Below are 22,878 nucleotides of genomic sequence, written 5' to 3' on the forward strand. Positions count from 1 at the left end.
GTGATATATAACTCTTTAATATAAACGTCGAACTAAAACCTGTCTTAGCAATTGTCTTGAAGTGATTAGGGAAAGCTTGATTAAACTGGGAAAAATAATATTTTCAAATATTAAAGATAAAACTGGGACAGTGCCGTAACAATACAACAACGGTACCAAATAATAAGATTACCTTAAATGGGGTTATTGAATTTTCATATAGTATACCTAGTGTGGTCTACACATCAAATACATTATTTATAACAAAACATCTGCAAGCTTAAGTTTAATACGAGTCTATATTACTTAAAATATTTATGAATATTAGTTTTAATTGCTTCTTCTATACTTACGAAGGCAACATACGATGAAGTAAAGTTTCTGTCTTTTTCTTCTCCTCAACCAACTGCTCAGTTCTCTCCTCTACTAGATTCTCGAGGTTATTTTGATATGCTTCCATCATGGCCATCATGTTATCGAATATGTTGCGTTTCCTAAATAAAATAAAATTAGTAGACTACTTTGACGTAAAACGTATTAATTATTTTAGGGAGATTTATTGATGCCAATTTCGAATAGCGAGTATAAAAATAACAGGAAATCATCCCAAATATGCAAAAACTTGGAACTTTCCTTGTAAACATACATGTAATAAATTATCACGAAATTGGCTAGAAAGAACATAACGCCAAATAAGGCTTGCAAAAATAGAGCCTTCACAGTTTTACAATGATGAAAAAGTTACGAATATCTCGCTTCTGTAACCATGTCGAACAAAAGGATCATTTTTTTTTCTTTAAAAAGCGAATATATTTTTGTTTGCTTTTTAAATCGCATTTGTTTTTACAATTTCAAATAACTATAATATATATTAAAGTGACTAATAGAATCAAAACAAAAATACACTTACATTCCTCGCCACAAATCATGCAATTTTTTGGCAATGGTTCTGAAGTCTGGTCGATTTTCTGGTGTTTCATCCCAACATTCTTTCATGCAATTAACTATATAATCTTCAGCATTTAAATATTTTGCATCTGGACGGAATGGTTCAACTCTTTGAACACTTTTTACATTTAAAACTATATCTGAAATTTCAAGTAGCAAAATATTTAAACATCAGTAAGACGGGAGATATGTATTTTTTTTTTTAACTATTTACTTATTAAGTCCAAAAACGAAGAAAGTCAATTAGAACGGTTATTTGAAAAAAGGTTAAGCATCACAATATTGCCCGAATCCATTTACAACCCCAGCACGTTTATAAACATGTAAATAACACAATTTATTAGATTATAATGTGTTTCACGTTTCGTGACATATACAATACTTTGATTTGGGGTTTTTAATTGGTTACAGTTCGAATAGTAATCTTTTAAACATTCGATAAAATATGAATTACCCATATAGCATAATCCCCGTATTTATGTTAATTTTCCTGATTGAAAGTCGCTTTGATCATGCCTTCACTTATCAATAATATACGCAGGAGCATTTTAAAGTAATGATATAAACAGTACCAATTTTACTGCGTCAGATGCGATTTACGTTGATTCGGTGATTCTCGAGGCTCCAGTTTTTTGAAAGTTCAAATCGAAGTTAACTCAATAACTTGTTGGTACTGCCTTTGGCAATATGCTTACATTGGTGAATGCACCAAATTTAAGCGAGTACATTATTGTCATTTGGTCTTTTGCAATCATACACGATATTATGTCTCATTATACTTATTGAATACTCACCTTTTGGTTCCATATTGCAGTAACAATAAACACCCAAACGACTAAATATCTCATATAAAATTAAACCAAATGAATACACATCTCCTTTTTGAGAACCAAAAACTTTTGGATTTCTTAGAATTTCAGGAGCTGTCCAGAACAAATCTAAAATAGAAATTTAAAACGTGTTTGCTATTCCTTGATCTTTACATCGAAGCATATAAAATCATATTCGGTTTGTGGGACGTTCTTGTTGATCAGTTTTTATGTAAAATATTCGCATTTCCGAAGGTCTGATTTAAGCGCCTCTTGTTAATCTTTTGTAGACAGATAACGCTTCTGTTTTTGATAATAAATAAAACTTGTTTATTTAAGGCAAAATTGTAAACGCAGTATTGTCAAAGATGGACAGTTCAGAATTTCTTTAAGAATAATTTAGCTGTGGATTAATTGACAACGGCTATCAATACTATGCTATAAGTTTTTCTAAAAATCAACCAGCAGTATGAGTGTCACGCATGTATATGTATTCCTCTAACTTATTCTGTAGGAATTTTGGATCAATGTAAAACATTTGATGTTGAAACAGCATTGTAATCTGATTTTGTAGATGCTTCAGATTAAGCAAAGCCTCTTTGATAAACAGTACAATAAAGAATCATCTAATTACTATCAGAATGACTTTGTCCGAATTACATTTATTAACTAACGTTTTGCAACGAACACGTGCTTCAAAAATTGACATTTGCTAGTGCTCTCGAAACCATAAATATGGAAAGCAGTAGAGAATAAGTGTTAAATAAAAAAAAAAAAAAAGAAAGAAAGAAACACATTCACATACTTCGATTATAAGCATGTTCATCTTCCTTTTTATAGGTGGCCTTTCTGAACTCTAAAAGTCCAAAATCTGCTACCTGGACATTCCATCGACTCGTTACTACACAGTTAGAAGATTTAAGATTTCCGTGAAACATCAATTCACTGTTGTGGAGGAATATCATACCCTAAAAGATATAAAAAAAAAAAAGGATTTATAAAATAAAATATTTTATATTTTAATAAAACACATACTCTTTAACAACGTCTATATTGTTATTGAAAACAAACCCTACTATACTCCCATGAAGACCAAGACGTATTTCATGACGACCAAAGAAAACTGTGAGTAAGAAAAGTGCGAAGACTATACACGAAGTCATATCTGACACACATATTCCATAATGATCAAACAATGGATGGTGGTTTCAGTAAACTATTTAAAGCAATAAGTTCAAACTTTTAATTTGGATAATTTACTTGATAACTCTATTTATTGAAATTGATACGCTTTAAATAAGACTGCAACAATTGTTTTGTTACTAGCAATTCACCTACAAGACAACCTACATAGTATAATTACCATTAGAGGGATAAAAGAATCCTACAAAACAATTGTTTTCAAAATTCTAACATTGCAATGACTTTTGTGATTAAAAAGAAAAACCGCAACAGACGAATAAATACTACACAGAAATATTAAGGCTTTTTCTACCTCAGGCATGGATTGCCTTAGCTGCATTTGGCAAAACATTTAGGAATTTTGGTAAACAATGCTCTTCAACTTCTTACCTTATTTGGCCTTTTTACCTTTTTTGGATTCGAGCGTCACTGATGAGTCTTTTGTAGACGAAACGCGCGTCTGGCGTATATACAAAATTTAGTCCAGGTTTCTATGATGAGTTTTTAAGATAAAGTAACAACAATCCTCACATTTAAGAGTGAACTCAGGTGCTCAGGGACATATATTACTATCGTACTAGTAAAAATCGTAATAGGATTCCAAAATTGTTCATTAATGGTTAATAAACGTTTTATAAAAAATGTGGTATAACCACTTAGAAGATAACTCTAAAACAGATACAAAAGGACATAAAATTATACGTTAATGTAGGATTTAACATTAAAAAATAATGATCATATTTACCGATGGAAATTACCAATATATACCTGAATAACATCTTTTATCATAGACGCTATGAACATTTTGTCTAGTTTTATAAGCTCATTTTCTAAAATGTCCTGAAAGGAAAATATAATTTTATTAGTTTGCAAAAGGGTATAAATATATGTAGACAATGTTATTATTTATCAACCATTTTAATGATTTTATATCATTATAATACCATGTTAATGGCGAACTCTTCGGACTCACAACATTTATGAAGTGATATTTTCATCCTCAGATTTGATTTATCCTATGATGAAGATTGTGAGTTCAGACAAGGAAGAGATACTTAACAGAATTGCGTGGTTTGATAATTTCCTTTAAAAATAAGTTTCCTCAACAACCGCTTAACGTTTTGAAAAATGCGAAACGGCAAACAAATTGCATTTTGACATGACAAAATACTGTTAATATAATTTTGCAATTGACAATAACCGATTATGAGACCACCACTTACTCTGCTATCAGTTTTATAGATGACAGGATTATTTCCTATAAAAATTCGGTAGATTGTACTTATTGCTAATATAGCTGTTCATATTTGTAGAATAGATTGATTGTTTCTGGTCATCCTTCCTGGACGTTTAGACAGGTTTGAAGGATCTCACAGAAAGTGGAGATTGATTGGAAACTCTTGAATATTATAAGGAGCTAATAAACAGTATGATGTGTCATATAATACATTCGTCTTCACTTCAACTTCATGTAAACTTCTTATATTAAAAGGACATGTTTCCTTTACTCATTGGTTATAACAATGTACTTTTGGTATTTATGATACCAGGTTAGTATTGGACCTATGTTGACGAGTTCTTCAACTGTTATGGTTCTGATACACGATTGTCTTTCATATTTTCATCTTTGTGCCTTTTTTGTAATATTAGTCCTCTTGTGGTTGTAATGAAAGGTAACTATTGGACTTGTATCGACAAGATAAATAGAATGTTTAAAATGCATAAAGATTAAAAATAAGAACCAATGGTTATACAGTACTTTTAGTCGTAATTTTTATTATTTTTTATGTTTCTAAAGTTGTGAATGATTCTTTCAATTTTTTTATTTCATTTTGTGCTGAAAGATAACATAAAAAAGATGTGGTATAGTTGAGACACCACTTCACCAGAGAACAAATAACATAGAAGTTAAGAAGTATAAGGCGCTCAACGTTACTCTAACTGGCATATACATGCAAAATCTAAATGTATCATAATGTTTGATTTACATTAAGTGTTAAACTTTCAATGAAAAATGTTTTTTTCAACAACAAAAAAACATTGACATGTTACTATCATTCAATATCGCATAATATGCATGATGAACAAACCTAATGAAGTTTTGTTTGTCTCGACATTGTTTTTATTTTTACATTATTTTAAGTTTTGTGAATGTGTCATCCTAATGCTGCTTCAGAAACTATTTATAATTCTTTTTCAAAAGCTATCCATTTTCTTATGTCATTATCTTCATTAAATGCTCCTTTTTGATATGACTAAATAGCATGGATGTCTCCATTAAGATCGCTAATCGCGTTTTTCAAAAGAAATAAGGAACCTATAGACTTTACAAAAAAATTAATTTGACACTATTATATAATATTTCAGTCGATATGATAGCTGTAAAATCATATTAAAAGTAACGTTTTATATTTATAGTTAATGAGGAAGGATCCCAACAGTTAAATACCATTGTTGTTGAATATAGACGGGGAAAGTATGAAAGGACCAAACAACAAAAACAGAGGTCATTAAACGGAATAATGATACACGGAAACAAGTAAAGCAAAGAAACAAATTCAAAGAATAATACATATACGTCTAAATCACTGACAAATATATTACAAGCATTATTCTTCTCCGACGTTATCCTACGGGCATTATTAATTTGCACGACATAAGACTTAGTATAGTCATCTATAGTCACCGACATTACGACACGTGTGAATCAATCAAACGGAGAACCCCAACCGACGTGATCGGTAACAGAACAAAGAAAATGTTTAACTTTTGAATGTATTGTGCAGAGATCGTTACAGATGATTAGTATTCAGCTTCTAAGATACAATTAATTGGATTTATGAAAACTTTATTTTAGTAGACAGAATTGAATTAAAATCAACAATTGCCAATCAAACCACATCTTCTTTTTTATATAATATTGCCAAAACATACACAAGTCTCTTACATATCTGTGAATTTTGTCATCGATGTCTCCATAATGTACCCATTTCTTGACTGTAGATTCACCAATAAGATGTTCAATAAGAATTATATGTTCTGCGATAGTCTCGTTTTTAATTTTACGTCTTGGTTACATTTTTTTTATATCAATGTGTAGCCATCTTTTATAAAATATAGCGAACTAAGTCTACCAATATACAGCAGTGGTTAACAAATTAGTCATCGTTCAGTTTACTCAAAACCCCCTTACCTTACGTATTACGTTACATGTAACCAGCATTATCCGTAATAAATTTTCAGTGTGTCGCATAAATGTTGATGCCTGGAATAAAATAATCCATGTGGCTCGAATTGCCGACTTTTTAGACGGTTTGTGGTATTCAGTCTTAAATTTTCTATGTTTTATAAACTGTTATTTCTCGTTTGGTCTATTTCTGGTTTGCCATGGCGTTGACTTATTAGTTTGAATTTCCCTTTGGTATATTTCGCCTCTCCTTTAGCTGAGTTGTTGTTTCATTACAAGTGAGATGGGAAAACGTGTTACATACCTGAAGGCTGCCTTTAAAACAATATTCTGTGACAATAATAAAATTATGTGTATCAACACAAGCACCAACAAATGGATTGATATTCATATGCCGTAAATCTCTCATCTGCAAAAAAAAAGTGGTATAAAGTATCATATATTTTAAACTACGATCGCTTAAGCAAAAACTACAGGTGAAAAGAAAACACCTGGCCAATGTTAACGTATGTATAAAAGACTATGTGCAGTGTGTATTTGTTTGAATTGTATTTATGGTTGTGTTAGTTTTTCTTTTATTTTCATTACACATTTATTTTGATATATCATGGTTTATGTAGTTTATGATTTAATCATTAAAAACTTGTTAACATGGTGCTGTTCTGTATATGTGCGTTGTCATCATTAACGACTGAATAGAGATATTCATATACATGAAAAGTTGTTGTGACATAAGATAAACAAACTGTTGTCTCATTAATGTTACTAATCCTCTCCTTTCTTCAACTGTCTGTTGAAATGAAATAGCACCAGAACGATATTAGATCACCGTATGCAGTGTTAATAAAATCAAAAATAGCTGATTTGCGTTTTTACATCTAAGTATGCTACAACGGTATTTAACTTCCAAATAAAATTCCCACAAACACAACCTTGAAGAAAATATTTATATAATAACCGGATTTGTATAGCATTTATCTTATAGAATGCCTGTATCGATCAAATCGATATTTACAATTACTAATTGTGATAAAACAAGTTTATATTCAAATCACTTCTCTTGATAACTGATGTTTTCAAATAACTGTTAACATTTTTTTTGGGTAAAAAAATATGTAAATAATAAAATTCATTTCGGTATGCATGCGGGATCACAGGCTGCTATATTTTGCAGATTTGTTAACACAATCTGTGGAAAAGCATAAAAATGTTTGGGCTCATATTTGTCTTTTCACCCTACGTGTGCGTGTTATTTAGAAAAATAATGATGCATAAAAATTACCATTTTCATTTGTTTTTTAATGTCTCTGTTGATATGCAGCATTTTACTTTCATACACTTTCAGGGCCACTATTTGGCCTTTATATGTACCAGTTTTTATATATACTTGAGTGAACGACATCCGTGAATCTAAAGATTGATTACTGTTTAAGGAAACCTGTGGATTATAAAATGAAATTTTATTTACTTTATATTATAAACATGATTCTTAAGTATTATCAACAGAAATGAAAATAAAACAGTAACTATTTTAATAATTGAGCAGACATTTTATCAGCAAGATAAATATTTCATATTCTTTACCCAAAAATAAGATCAATGATTTTCATAAAGTTATTGTCTTGATTGTTGCAGACTGCGGGAAGCAGAACAAACGTTTTTCACTATCGAATAGAAATACAAAACTGAATATAATGTTACCTTAAAATTTATTAATAGTTTTTTTCTGTTATTTGATATAAAAAATAAATAAAATGCAGCTAAACAGTTCATAGGGAACGAATCATTTATCGTATAAAATGCGCTTAAAAAGGAGATCTGAATATATAAATATAATTATTATTAGTATCGGAAGCATATGTCTGTGCTTGGTTATGTTCAACACGTGTTGATCAGCACTAGTCATGATTGCATACTTTGTTTGTTATTGTATGATTTGATTGGCTATTGCATGTCGCAATGCAGGTATCCTACCCGTAAACATGAGGGTAGAATTCTCGTGCGGAATTTTTTTATATATTTTTATAAAAAGTTTTTCGACGTTCTGCCTTTCCAAGAAGCATACCTTTCGTTTCGTTATACATATCTCCATCACAACCCACCCATTAGATAGATTTGAGCTAGCCAGTTTAATGATGCGAAGATAATTTGTAATAATTTGTAATAATTATGTATTTATTGAGTTTTGTAGATTGTCGTAGATTTTGATTTTTAGTTAGATTGAGTTCCGATACGGACTTTGTATTAGTGAAATTTATTTGACATTTGTGTGGTTTGGTCTTCCAACAGACTTTGGGATTCCCAATGGATACCAAGTGCGCTCCTCTACTTGCAGATTTGTTTTTTTATATTCCTATGAAGCAGAATTTATCCAAAGGCTTGTCTTTTAATTTCACCTTTCGGTATATTGATCATTTACTGTCTCTTAACAATAATTGATTCAGTGATCACTTACAATTAATTTATCCAAGTGAACTTGAAATTAAAGGTAATACAGACACATATACATCTGCTTCATATTTAGACCTTTTTCTCGAAATGACTACTGATGGTAGGTTAAATACCAAAATTTATGACAAACGCGATGATTTTAATTTTCCTTTAGTCAACTTTCCATTTCTGTGTAGCAACATCCCAGCGGCACTAGCATATGGAGTATGTGTGTCTCAATTGATACGTTACTCTAGAGCTAGCTCAAAGTACGAATTTGTTGAACGAGAAATACTGATTTTTTAAACGTTGCTAAGACAGAGCTTTGAATCAATCAAATAAAGGTCATCATTCAAGACATTTTACGGTCGCCATCATGAGCTTATTGGCCATTATGACAAAATTGTGTCAGAAATCATATTTGATATTCTTCCTTAGTCATAATAACCCTCCATCATTACCGGATTGAACAAAGAAATAACACGACGGGTGCCGTATACGGTGCAGGAAATGCTTACCCTTCCGGAGCACCTGGTTTCACTCCCGGTTTTTAGTGGAGTTCGTGTTTTCTCTTAATTATTATTTATAACTGTTGCTGTAAATGTCCTTTGTTGTTTTTTTTTTTGAGTTTTTGGTAACTTGGTTTTGATTGTTATTGGCTTTCTTGTATGTGTTATTAGATGTAGATGAACATTAGAACGAATATTGAAATATGAATATATGAAATGGTTATGATGTTTGAAGAACAAATAAAGTATTAAAGTGTGCTACTCACAATGTGATCTCATTCCTATAGTATACATGTGTTGAGTTTCATTGACCAAATAATTCATGTTCGGTTAAGCTTGGCGAATAAGAACTTAAGTGCAAATTTTCCTTACCGTACTACCTGCATTAACCATCGTTACATATGGCGACACTTTGCCATTAGTGTGAGTTGATTTAATATCATGTGTATATATCTGCCATGATAAACCAGCAATCTCCTGTTCATATCTCCAGTTCCTTTTAAAAAAAGTATCATGGTTCTAAAAATACTGTTCGATTTATTGTAAATTAATTAGCACACACTTGTTTGATTCACAAAATTGTTTTCTAACAACAGAAAGGCGGCAATCTAATGGCAACCAACTGAATTTCTTCGTGTGTTTTCAATTAGGTACTCTATTAACTTTTCTAGCATTGAGGAGAACATGTATTATCTTTAAATTTCGGGTCCGGCTGATGTCCTCTCCATCAAAAAACGACGTTTGGTAATTTTATAAATTGCATCTATCATATGAAAATAATAAACAGGATAAGGTATATATGATTAAATCTGACAATTTTTTTTAATACGAATCAAATGTAAACGACAGAAATGTTTTGAGTTTAAACAGGTGCAAAATTTGTATTTTGTTAGATTAATATTACTTTATAGCTGTATAATAGCGTTGACCAAAACACATTTTGTACACAGCTCGGATGATCAAAACTTTTACAACCTTATAAAACTATACCAAGCTTTTGTGTGTGCTCCTATGCATTGTTGTGACGTTGTGATGGGAAGAAGTCATAAATGTTCATATGCATTGTTATGACGTTGTGATGGGAAGAAGTCTTGAATATTGCATTTTAATTGAGAAATAAAATGTTATTTTGGAGAGCCTCGCGATTGTTGTCAGACATTCAAAAGGACGAATTGTTATAAAACATAAATGTCACAATTGTAAATACGTTAAAGGTTTTTGAACGAACGTATTCCTCAAAGACAAAAGAAACCTGTCATGTAGTCTGAATACTTTGTTTTAACTAATGATATAGAAAATATGAACTATACGACTCTTTGTTATTCTATTAGCGGTTAATAATGTGGTAGCTTCGTGTCATGTATAAGATCGTTCAGAGAAGACCCTTGACAGACAATTTGATATCATATATTACTTAGATACATAAGGACCTGGCTAGAATGCAAGTCATCTTTGACAGTCACGAACCTTACCAATATAATGGTTGTAAATAGATATGCACGATTCAAAACAAAAGCACTTCAAGTAAAACATTGATGCAAGGAATGGTCTTGACAGTACTAAACACGATTCAGCCTAAATAGTATTGGTTTTTATCTATGTAATGTATATATGTAAGTGTTCAGAATGAGAAGAGTTGTTAAGATTCGTTTATTCTGTCAACGTGTTGTATGGTTACTGTATTCCCAAAAAAGGCATCTTGTCAATGTTCAATGTATTCGAATATTTCAATTCATTTGAAATTATAAGTTTATAGATACAAAATAGATATAGGAAGATGTGGTGTGAGTGCCAATGAGACAACTCTCCATCCAAACAACAATTCAAAAATTAAACCATTATAGGTTAAAGTACGGCCTTCAACACGGAGCCTTGGCTCACACCGAACAACAAGCTATAAAGGGCCCCAAAATAACTAGTGTAAAACCATTCAAACGGGAAAGACTATTTATAAAATCCCTCATATTGACTCACCTGTAAGCTACTAATATTATGATAAAAACTATTAATAAAATTCCTCCTATTATTCCACCAACGATTTCAAGTGTATACACTGCAATAAAAACAATATAATTGTCAAAAATTGTAAGCATATACACTGCAATTTTGAACATTTATATGAACGTTTTGCGTTCCTCGGTTACACGTTACATGCAAGTCCTTATTCCTTTCTAGTAGTAAACGTCATATCAAAAATGAATGATTTTTTTTCATTAAAAAAAATAGTTTACACAAAATTTACTAAATACAATTGCACTGTAAACAATTATAAATACTTATATAATTAAAATTATTACTTTTGTCTAGTTGGTGTCACGTATAATTTGAACTGAACCCGATGCCTACCGTTCGGTGGAATACATTTTTCTCTCCTGTAACCACAAACTGGCTCATCTAATGGAACCATACCAGATACCCAGTCTATGTTGTGGTCTCTAAAGAGAGAAAGCCTCTACAAAAAAAATGTTTATCTTATTCGCGGAAACTAGCAGTAACTATATTTATACGTGAAAACCACGGCCAAATAAACCAATATAAAGAATTAGTCACGTTTCAATAATTCGGAACAAATGAGTTTATGTTTTGTGTAAATGTGGTTTGTCTTCCTCTATTTTAGTGATGGAGGTGTCAGATTATTTTTGATTTATGAGTTTGAATGTCCCTTTGGTATCTTTCGCCCCTCTTTTGTAAGATATATATCTCAGCTGAAAAAATATAAAGCACATCCTGTAATGCTTTAGATATAAACACGTGTCTGACATTCAAGAAAATAAAAACAAAAAATTGTAGATGTTTGTTTTTTATCATAGACAATTATATACACATATTGCTAACACGTGTACTATTATATTCTTTTAACTTTATTAATAAATATCAGTATGAAATACACTTACAGGTAATTTGCTTCCAATCAGAAAGTGCCCAACAGGTTGCATTGAAAAATTGGCATGCTGAGAAACATATGGTACTCGAGCAAGTAGAGTGTAATTGCCTTCTGCATCACCATTACTATCAATACTTGATATTACACCCTGGATGCCTTGTGAATATAAAATATATACAGGCTGAATGTACGGTTTAAATTGAAATATGGAACAATTAAAGTATATATAAGATTCGTTCATAAAAAGCTTAGTATGATATATTTATTGTTTTGTATCGCTAAATTTTATATTCTTGAACACAAGACAAATGTTTCTATTGCAGAAAGAAGGTCTGTATTTTTTTAACCGTACATACATAAAGGCAACAGTAGTATATCGCTGTTCAAAACTCATAAATCCAAGGACAAAAAACAAAATCGGGGTAACAAACCAAAACCGAGCGAAACGCATTAAATATAAGAGGAGAACAACGACACAACACCGAAACGCAACATACACAGAAACAGACCAATCATCAGACAAAACACCACGAGAATAACAGATGTAACATGAAAACCAAATACATGAATTTGGGATAGACAAGTACCGTGCCACGTCTTATCTCAATATCTCAAAAATAAGAGAAAACACAAACGACTCAACGTTAAAATGCAACACAAAGAGAAACGAACAATATTATAACAATGACCATTTTCCTGACTTGGTACAGGACACTTTTAAAGTGGAATAAAAGTGGTGGGTTGAACCTGGTTTTAAGGCATGCCAAACCTCGCACTTTAATGGCAAAGTTAAATAAACATTGAAATGACAACATAATATTACAGGACTACAATACAAATAAATAGGAGAACATATTAGACACAGAAAAACATGATTAAAAGATAACAAAAAGCATCAGGTTTAAAATTCAATACGTCAAAAACGCGCCTTGTCCACACAAGACTCACCAGTGACGCCCAGATATAAAAGATCGAAAGTGAAAAAAGTACAAAGTTTTACAGCACTGAAGATCAAAAGTTGAAAAGGTTTCGCAAAATACGGCATTGTTTTTATGCCCGGGATAAGAACATTCTTATTATATAGAATAATTCATGCTATTGCAAACAGTAAATTTTATCAAATGAATATGAAAGAGATATACACAAAGAAACTAAAGTATTAACTAATTACAGAAAACTAAACCTGAATACATAACGCCTAGATATAAAAGATCGAACGTGAAAAAGGTACAAAGTTGTACAACACTGAAGATCAAAAGTTGAAAAGGTTTTGACAAATACGGCATTGTTTTTATGCACGGGATAAGAACATCCTTATTATATAGAACTAGAACACACCCGTGATATCGCGGGTCCGTGACTGAATTAAGGTATATAACTATGCGCAAGCCTTATTTTAGTATTAGTATTGTCATCTGATAAAGTCATGCCGATTATAAGATACATAGTTTTTCTCTGCTTTCAAATCTTTCTGTTTGAACCCGTCGAACTGGAACTTATCAATTATTGGTAACATTAATTATTTGGAAAACAAAAGGTCCTGGAATGGAGTATTTTTTAATCAACAACATTGTCCTATATTAGTTATAAATAAAGATGAATTCTTTTGATTCGCTGTTTTATGTTCCTCATTTTTAGTCTTGTTATCTTAGAAAGCCTTACTGATTAAAATACTACAATAGGTAGCTATTTGACAATTTAGTAGTGTCAACCCTGTGATTATGACCCGTGTATATAGCATATTAACCATGAATACACTGTTTGGTGGTGCGCCTGTCAGATGCGGAACGTACAATTAGGTAATAGGTAACAGGTGAATATACTATTGGTATCGGTATCGGACTCGACCCGGAACTTCTTAATTATTGGCAATATTAATTACGTGGAAAACAAAAGGGCCTGGAGTGGTGTAATTTTCAATCTACACCTTTGTACTATATTAGTGATATATAAAGTTGAATTCTTTGATTCGTCGTTTTCATACATTTGACCCTGGGTTTAGCAAGTTTCGTATCGTTTTTTTTTTAGTTTTCTCGACTGTTTCATTTTCACATTTTTTTCGGCTTATTGTTTTGTTTTCTGTCTTAGTGTTTGCCTTACAATATTTCGAATATTTAAATAAATCAAAGGTTTGAAAGTTAACGAATTACACATATAAAATTTTGCACCAAATAAATAAACTCATCATAGAGAGATAAATTCAATTATTCTAAAAAAAAAATGCCAAGTTTATACCTACATTACGTCTGAATGACAATAGTTATCAAATATATATTTTATGAGATACAATATATAGTTTTGACCACGGAAACTTTATAAATTTGTTGCCCAGCCCCATTTTATTTACTGGGATCATGTCGAATCTTTAAGGTGTTATTTGTCATTTCTGGACTTTTGGTAATGGCCGGTGTGATGTCTGTCGTTGGTTTGAAGACCACCGTGATACCTACTTTTTGTTTATCTATGGTTAATAGACAACGTGATGTCTACCGTTTTGCCTGTGTGAAAGTATTTACTGGGCTATTCTTACTTTGATAACTAATACCGAGCATGGTTTCAATGATAGCTATTCTTACTTTGATAACTAATACCGAGCATGGTTTCAATGATAGCTATTCTTACTTTGATAACTAAAACCGAGCATGGTTTCAATGATAGCTATTCTTACTTTGATAACTTATACCGAGCATGGATTCAATGATAGCTCTTCCATCCTTGATTGATCCTCCTGAACGGGTCATATTATCAGCTGCTTTTGCCCACAACATCACAGCGTCATATAAATAAGCGGCATACACTGTTATCTGTCAATACATAAATTATAAGTATATAAAGCAATTTAAATGACCTGTACCTACATTGAGTTTTTTTTATTAACTCAATATGTTTATCAGTTTAGCAATTTGTTATTTAAATAATTTTCATTAAATTATGATGCTACATGACAAGAAAGACTTTGGTCTGCAGAACAATAATTCCCAATGTTATATTTTGATATATAACATATATAAGCATTTACCGACAAAAAACAAAATGTATTTGGACTATTATTAAGACATTGGTTTCTGTCTCAGATTTCAAAATACCAATCTGAAAATAGTCACCTTGTCTGCAAATTTACCAAGCATGTTATATTCCCTATCGTTACACAATGATACGTAACGATTGGTGCATGTATAGCATGTGACGTATACATGTACCATATAGATCTACGCTGACTTGCTCCGTTTGTGGTTGAAGTGGTAACTTCATAGGTTTTTTTATGTTAAAATAGATGTACGAATTTTTGAAGACATCGGTATACTACTTTAACTCCATACTAGGTGTACAATTTTTTCAATGAAAATGTAAATTCAACACAACTGTCATGTATCGGGAAATGTTCACTACATTCACAAAAACATTCTTTCTCATTAAATGAACCCAACACAAAGTGAAACTATCCAATAGGAAATGTATGGGGAAATGATAACATAACGTTAAGATAATTGAGTCAAACATTGTATCCTTAGCACTAACCGTTACACATTAACAAATTTTAATCCAGGATTGTTACGAGAAAAACAATCATTATGTGATAAGGCAAAAGGTAAATGATTTTATTTTTAAAATAAAATTAAAAAAGATAGTTTATATATAACGCTGCCAAACATAATGAAAACATGGGGTTGCCATTTGTTTTATCTTGTCATATAACAAAACATACAAAAATGTACCTTTAATTATAAAATGAAGCTATCTCAGTTAAATGAAAAGTCTCACAAATGAATTGCGTTCCTGCATCAAAATAGATGTTTGTCATTATAAATCTGAAATCATAATTTCAAAGATGGCAAAAGATTCAATACTAATTTAAATGCATACAAAAGGCTGTGAAAAGCAAACAGTGACACCCGAAAACAAGAATGGGGTCAAAAGTATAATCTGGCTTTGAAATTATTAAGATCATATCATAAGCAACAAGTGTACTAAGTTTCAAGTTGATTTTAATTCAGCTTCATCAAAAACTACCTTGACCACCCACTTTAACCTGAAGCGGGACAGACGGACGAACGAACGGACGAATAGACCAGAAAACATAATGCCCCTCTACTATCGTAAATGTAAATGGGACATAAAAACTTATATACGGTATCATACTTAGATAGCATCAGGAAATTGAATTTAGAATCATTCAACTGTCAGCCAATAATAGTCAATAATGAAACTTAATTTTTCATATAAAAAGTATAAATACCTTTTTAGGTTTCATAAAAGGATTTGGAAATTCGAATGGAGGTTGTTCGTTGTACTCATTAACAGCTTCCCGGAATTTGTCGTATTGTGGATTACTGGGTGGACTTAAGGTGACAACTAGAAGAGATCTAGCGGCATCGCCATTCCTTGGTTGATGGGGATTATCTGCTGTTCCTGCAAAAACAAACAATCATAGCTATAATTTCCGAAATATTGACGGTGATAAATAGTAAAGGTAATGTATCTGTGCTGTTGACAATTTTTAAAAGATACGATGGTTAAAGGTAATAAACAAGAAAAGAGTAGATGAGTTTTAATGTTTGACCAAATCATAATAACATTAAACTTTTTATGAGATAATTGAATGTGTGCAATTAATAGGCTTATTCGATAACTCAAATACAACAGTTTTGTCTTTGATTGCTAAGCATTCTAGATATTACGTTGGTTTAAAATAATGTTAAATCTAACTCACATACTTACTTTAACAATTTTTATTCAGCAACTAATTCCGGTAGTTATCAAGTAAAATTATAAATCGTTTTAAAATATGACATGTATCTTTATAACCATAATAATAAATAAATTTGTAACAAAATACCAATATTTTATATCTATGAATTATTATTCCTCCATACAACTTCTTTTATGTAGGAAATAATATACATATTAAAACCGAAGTTTCTCAAAACTATTAACTAATGGATAGAATTATGTTACAATGAAACAAAACAACACTGTTTGAAATTATAACTTTCAGCCTTTGATCGTTCCTGATGAAGGTAATCTAGAACAGTATAGAATATCATATAATTGGGCTTTGAGCATTTCTGAAAAAGGTAAGGTAATAAAATTGAGAATGGAAATGGGGAATGTGTCAAAGAGACAACAACCCGACCAAAATAAAAAAACACAACAGCAGAAGGTCACCAACAGGTCTTCAATGTAGCGAGAAATTCCCGCACCCGAAGGCGTCCTTCAGCTGGCCCCTAAACAAATATATACTAGTTCAGTGATAATGAACGCCATACTAATTTCCAAATTGTACACAAGAAACTAAAATTTAAATAATACAAGACTAACAAAGGCCAGAGGCTCCTGACTTGGGACAGGCGCAAAAATGCGGCGGGGTTAAACATGTTTGTGAGATCTCAACCCTCCCCCTATACCTCTAACCAGTGTAGAAAAGTAAAAGCATAACAATACGCACATTAAAATTCAGTTCAAGAGAAGTCCGAGTCTAGAAATCTAGAAAAAGTGCTTCGGACGCATGTACTTACAAAGCGTTATTTTCACTGTTCATACTATAATTTTGAAAATACCAATAATATCAGGAAGTATTACGTATCCTGATCTTGACAGATTTCCGTTCCTTAATCATGCATTCATTTTCTCCTTTGCTTTGTTATAATTATGTAATTTTTTTTTTATTTCAACGTACAATCAGATAGTCATGGAAACTTACTGATAAAATGTAAAACTTCGGTTAAGCTGAACTTGTGAAATAATTCTTTCCTGAATATTTATTTTTTCCGTCGGAAGCCATACCTTACATTTATGTTTACGAGATAATTGAACTTTTAATTTTTGTTGAAGTAACTCCTACGGATGCATATAGATTGAACAAGATTGCGTCATGTAAAGTTTGGCTTTAATATGGTTCCATTGGTATAATGAGCACATAATAGAAAACATAAAAGTTTCGACCAAAATGGAAGAATAAATAACGTTTGAAGTATAATATGTACACGATATATACTTATTTAAGACGATTAAAAAACTTGATGAAGGATAATTAGATTACAGAGGATAACAGCAGGATGGACTGATACATCCTATATTTGTTTTATAGAAGCTTGTTTACAGTTATAGTCTTTGTATGAGATAGATACAAGGATATATTGACATGAAAGAAGCATATTGACTAAGGACCAAGTCCGAGTTCGATATACTGCTTTGCGTCGATATATTCTGCATTGACCTCATAAAAAGACTATAATTGTTATATTATTAATTTCCGACCATATTTTTATCGAAATCGTCATTTTATTTAGTTGGAATTTGAAAGATATCATATTGTCACCTAGACAATAACAACATGTTAGTTGTTATTTCATTTACTTTTGTCATTGTTTTTTCTTTTTACATCTGGAAGATTTTTTTCTTCAAATAATCGATCATAGATATTTTTATCAAATATGAAATTCGTTACATGACATCACAAAGTATGTCGGTTTTTAGATATTCTAAAAATAACCGTGCAATATGTTTTTTTGCTGTGTAATATGCTTATTGCTATCCACCGTTTTCTCTCTACCTTTGAAAATATAGTTTAACATGTGACTATCCCTGAACAAATCCAATTAGTTTAAATATACGAGTTAATAATATTAGGTTTTTTTTTTAATTCTTTTGTGTACGTTTTGTTTATCCATTAATTGAGGTTTAAATATTAAAATAACAAAATTACTGAACTCTGAGATAAATTCAAACCAAAAGTCTATAATCAAATTTCAAAATCCAAAGCTCGAACACATCAAAAGAGTGCATAACAACTGTCATATACCTGACTTGGTACATGCTTTAAAATAGTGCCCGACCCAACTAGACATACATTTGCCTGTCTCACGTCAATAAACTAAAACGTGGTAGCCGTATATTCTATTCATGTATTTGTTGTTTTCTTTCTGTGTTGTGTTTAGTTGTTATGTTTTGTTTTGTTTTGATGTATGCTGACAGTGACTTCAATTGTTTCTGTTTGTTTATTTTTTATACAGTTTGTATAATAGGAACGATATATGACATATTGTAATTTTACGTGTCTATTGTTGAACACTGCGTTACTTTAAATTGTGGATTCTTACAAATTATAAAGAATTCCGGATAATTCAAATCTCGGTCTGTTTCTAACAACACTTTTGATTTTTTAACCCTGTATACAAACATTTCCAATGTAAAATAATATTTTGTTTTTAAACTGTAAACGACACAATTATTTTTATACTTCTTCCTATGTGACGTTTACATTTTCTGACGTCAAACACGCGAAGCAATTACTGTGGTTCTAAATTTGATAGATGGTTTTTTTTGTGCTTTTTTGTTTGAGATTGTGATACAGTGATGACTGCTGTACCCATATTTTGACTATCTTACCTAGTATGTATGTTTTGTTCACGCATTATTGTAAATATAATGGAATAAGATGCGACTGTCATACAAGTGAGACTTTTAGCGCTATAAAACCAGGTTTAATCCACCATTTTTTACATTTAAAAATGTCCTTTCCACGTCAGGAATATGACAGTTGTTGTCCATTCGTTTGATGTGTTTTACCCAGTAGTCAACACTTCGGTGTTGACATGAATATCAATTATATGGTCATTTTTATAAATTTTCTGTTTACAAAACTTTGAATTATTCGAAAAACTAAGGATTTTCTTACCCCAGGAGCAGATTACCTTAGCCGTATTTGGCACAACTTTTTGGAATTTTGGGTCCTCAATGCTCTTCAACTTTGTATTTGTTTGGCTTTTTAAATATTTTGATCTGAGCGTCACTGATGAGTCTTATGTAGACGAAACGCGCGTCTGGCGTATAAAATTATAATCCTGGTACTTTTGATAACTATTATCATTTGATTTTGTCGTTTGATTAGGGACTTACTGTTTTGCATTTTCCTCGGAGTTCAGTATTTTTGTGATTTTACTTTTTACCTCTTTATGGCTTTCCCAATGATAATTGAAAAAAACAAGTGCACATTATAATTTTGAACGAAAGTAACCTTTAATCTTGTTCTTTTTTGTTTGAAATATGTGTTATGATATTATAGTCATCGTAGTATCTGTTCGCTAAGATTATTTAATAAATTTGCAGTTCACAAAAAACACGTTATAAACTTAATGTATCGTGTGTCAAATTAGAATTATGCCTGCATCGTAATATTAATCGAGCCTGATAAATTGAACTTTTTTATTCGGGTAAATTATTTCCCAATTTTTACGAGTCTTTAGACATATTACTGTTATAAAAGTAGCTGTAATTATACTGAATCATGCACAGAACAATTCACCATGTTAAATAGTTTCATTGGGGAAATAGTTCAATTTACATATTTTTCTACTAACTGCATTAACCAGAAAACAATAATACATTTGAACTGACTGACTTTGAAACTAATTATATGAACATTAGAAGTTACAGACGGTAGAATGATCATGGATTTAATATAAAATTAAAAATATGATCATCTTAGGATACGGTAAACGAATATCCACCAATAACAGCCATTAAAACAAAACATTACAAGCACAAAATACAGAGTATTTAATGAAGTCTGACATTTATATTATTTAAAAATCAAAGCCGTTCTATTTATTGCTGCAAAATGTACAAAAATAGATAGTTATAACGGACAAAATAAACAATGTTTACCATAATTTTCATTATCAAAAGTTAATTTAACAGTTTTAGTTGTAGGTAAAATCAACAAATTACGACATTAAGGAAGTCAGGATTCCTTTGATATTTTGGAAAGACAAAGGGTTTGAATCTTGAACTTTGAACAGTAATGTCCTAATTGAATAATTATTGAAGTTTTGCTATGATGAAGAAGATATCAATCAAAACAAGCATACTGGTGCATGTTAATGTTTTTAGTGTAAAGTGGATAGTACGGTTTTTAGATCAGTTTCTTATTTTAAACATTTAGAATACCTTTTTTTAATGCTGTCTGTATATCGATCATGGCATCACGATTTTTGACGATAATGATCGACAAAAAAATATGATTGAAGCTACCAAAATTTCTGATAGAACAGTATCGAGTACAAAGTGTGCCAAAAAAAGTGATTTTTTTATCTATACACAGTGTAATCTTGTAATCCGACACACAGGAGAACCTAATAAAAATGTCGGATTAAGCAGGGTGTCGGAATACTGTAAACCAACTTATTTTCGCGAGCGATTTATTTTCGCGACTTTCGTGAGTAGAAAAATAACGCGAATATAAGTCGTCGCGAATATGTAAACCTTGGATCTTATTTAACTTAATCAAGTAAATCAGAAAATCGCGAAATTAAATAGCCGCGAAGTGGTCAAGAAAGGGTAAAACGCGAAATAAAGTATCCGCGAAAATAAGTTGGTTTACAGTAGTCAGGATTTTTACTACACGGATAGGCACATTTGGGACCATGAAAATGTTTCGGTTAAAGCAGGATGTCGGAATATTCAGGTGAAGGATTCGACAGGTTACACTACCAGTTAGTGACGTAAACAGTATAAGATAAATGTTTGAAATGGTCATCATACCATTCAATTTTCCATGTTAACTATCCCATATTAACTGCAAGTTAGACTAGCCATAAAACCAAATTCAACCCACCATATTTTCCATAAAATTCCAGTTCAAAGTCAGGAATCTGGCAGTTGCTATCAAATAGCCCGTGTCTATGGATGTGGGTGTTATTTTTGGTGCAGGTCATTGTTCCTGTAGTTTCGTTGTTTTCCTATTTATAGTTGACGTGTTTTACTCGGTTTTAGTATGTAACCCGGGCTTATTCGATGTATGACTATTGATGAACAGCAGTATGCTACTTCTGTCTTTGTATATCACAGTATATGAATGGTTATAATCCGCCATATTTCTTTGATTTGCTAAGGATCGATCAAGTAGGTGTAAAATGTCCATGCGATGTATATGTCAAAACAGTTAAACCTTCAAGCTATTGACCAAATACGAAATCATTCTTTTAAAAAAACATCTTCATCGCGGGTTGTGAACATATTTGTCTACACAATTTTAAATCTCGGTCTTTTTCTGAAATTAGTTCTATCAAAGTTTTTGATTTTTCAACTCTGTATACCAACATTCCCCTTGTGAATTGAATATTCCCCTAAAAGAAAAAATCCACAATGCCATTCAACATAAAATAGCAGCATACGCTATAAATTTATTACTTTGGCATTTCATACGGCATATTTCTAAAATAGTGACAAACAAAAAGGTAAAACATGCTACACAGATGAACAAGTGGTCAGTATGCTGGAGTTTATTACCGACAACATATTTTTTGAGTTTGGAGGTAGACTTTTCCAACAAATTGTCGGCATTCCTATGGGAACAAATTGTGCGCCTCTTCTTATTTTCATATGAATCGGAGTTCCTCTAGACACTTGTCAAAAACAAGAGGATCAAGGAAACCATATCATTTCATTTTACTTTCAGATATATTGATGATGTTCTTTCATTAACAATCCGAACTTTTCTGGTTGGGTTCCATTAACAATCCCCCAGAACTAGAGATTTAAGAAACAGCAGACACAGCTTCCTCCGCCTCATTTTTAGATTTATATCTCGAATTTGACTTACACAGTCATCTCAGTACTAGAATCTATGACAAACGAGACGATTTTAATTTTGAAATTATAAATTTTCCCCACCTTAGTAGCAATATACCAATTTCACCTGCATATGGGATATATATTTCCCAACTTATTCGATACTCAAGAGCTTGAAGCACCTACTAAGACTTTGTAAAACGTCATCAGTGTCTGAGTAAAAAGTTGATGAACCAGGGGTTTGTCAAATAACGTTTCTTCCTTTTTCCAAAAAAGTTCATCGGAAGGTACAAAGACCTTATAGATAAGTATTCAGTATCAACTTCACATATAATACACGATGGTCTTGGTGTATAGATTCAGCGTACTGATGTTGTT

At 31.4% G+C, this 22,878-nt stretch overlaps 1 protein-coding gene across 2 annotated transcripts in view; it reads right to left on the bottom strand.

Annotated features, from left to right (window-relative positions):
* LOC134725698 (receptor-type guanylate cyclase Gyc76C-like) overlaps positions 1-22,878 on the bottom strand; it is a 108,271-nt gene that overhangs the window by 6,709 nt on the left and 78,684 nt on the right. For both annotated transcript variants that reach the window (XM_063589724.1, XM_063589723.1), the window contains exons 5-17: positions 16,166-16,338; positions 14,597-14,732; positions 11,939-12,084; positions 11,391-11,496; positions 11,019-11,097; positions 9,417-9,540; positions 7,388-7,543; positions 6,410-6,514; positions 3,687-3,758; positions 2,542-2,704; positions 1,722-1,865; positions 890-1,067; positions 333-473 (exon numbers count right to left, since the gene is read on the bottom strand). In XM_063589724.1, the coding sequence (XP_063445794.1) occupies positions 333-473; positions 890-1,067; positions 1,722-1,865; positions 2,542-2,704; positions 3,687-3,758; positions 6,410-6,514; positions 7,388-7,543; positions 9,417-9,540; positions 11,019-11,097; positions 11,391-11,496; positions 11,939-12,084; positions 14,597-14,732; positions 16,166-16,338 (1,723 nt within the window). The remainder of the gene's footprint in view (positions 1-332; positions 474-889; positions 1,068-1,721; positions 1,866-2,541; positions 2,705-3,686; positions 3,759-6,409; positions 6,515-7,387; positions 7,544-9,416; positions 9,541-11,018; positions 11,098-11,390; positions 11,497-11,938; positions 12,085-14,596; positions 14,733-16,165; positions 16,339-22,878) is intronic.

The sequence above is a fragment of the Mytilus trossulus genome, chromosome 7, assembly GCF_036588685.1.
Source record: "Mytilus trossulus isolate FHL-02 chromosome 7, PNRI_Mtr1.1.1.hap1, whole genome shotgun sequence".
Lineage (NCBI taxonomy): Eukaryota > Metazoa > Mollusca > Bivalvia > Mytilida > Mytilidae > Mytilus > Mytilus trossulus.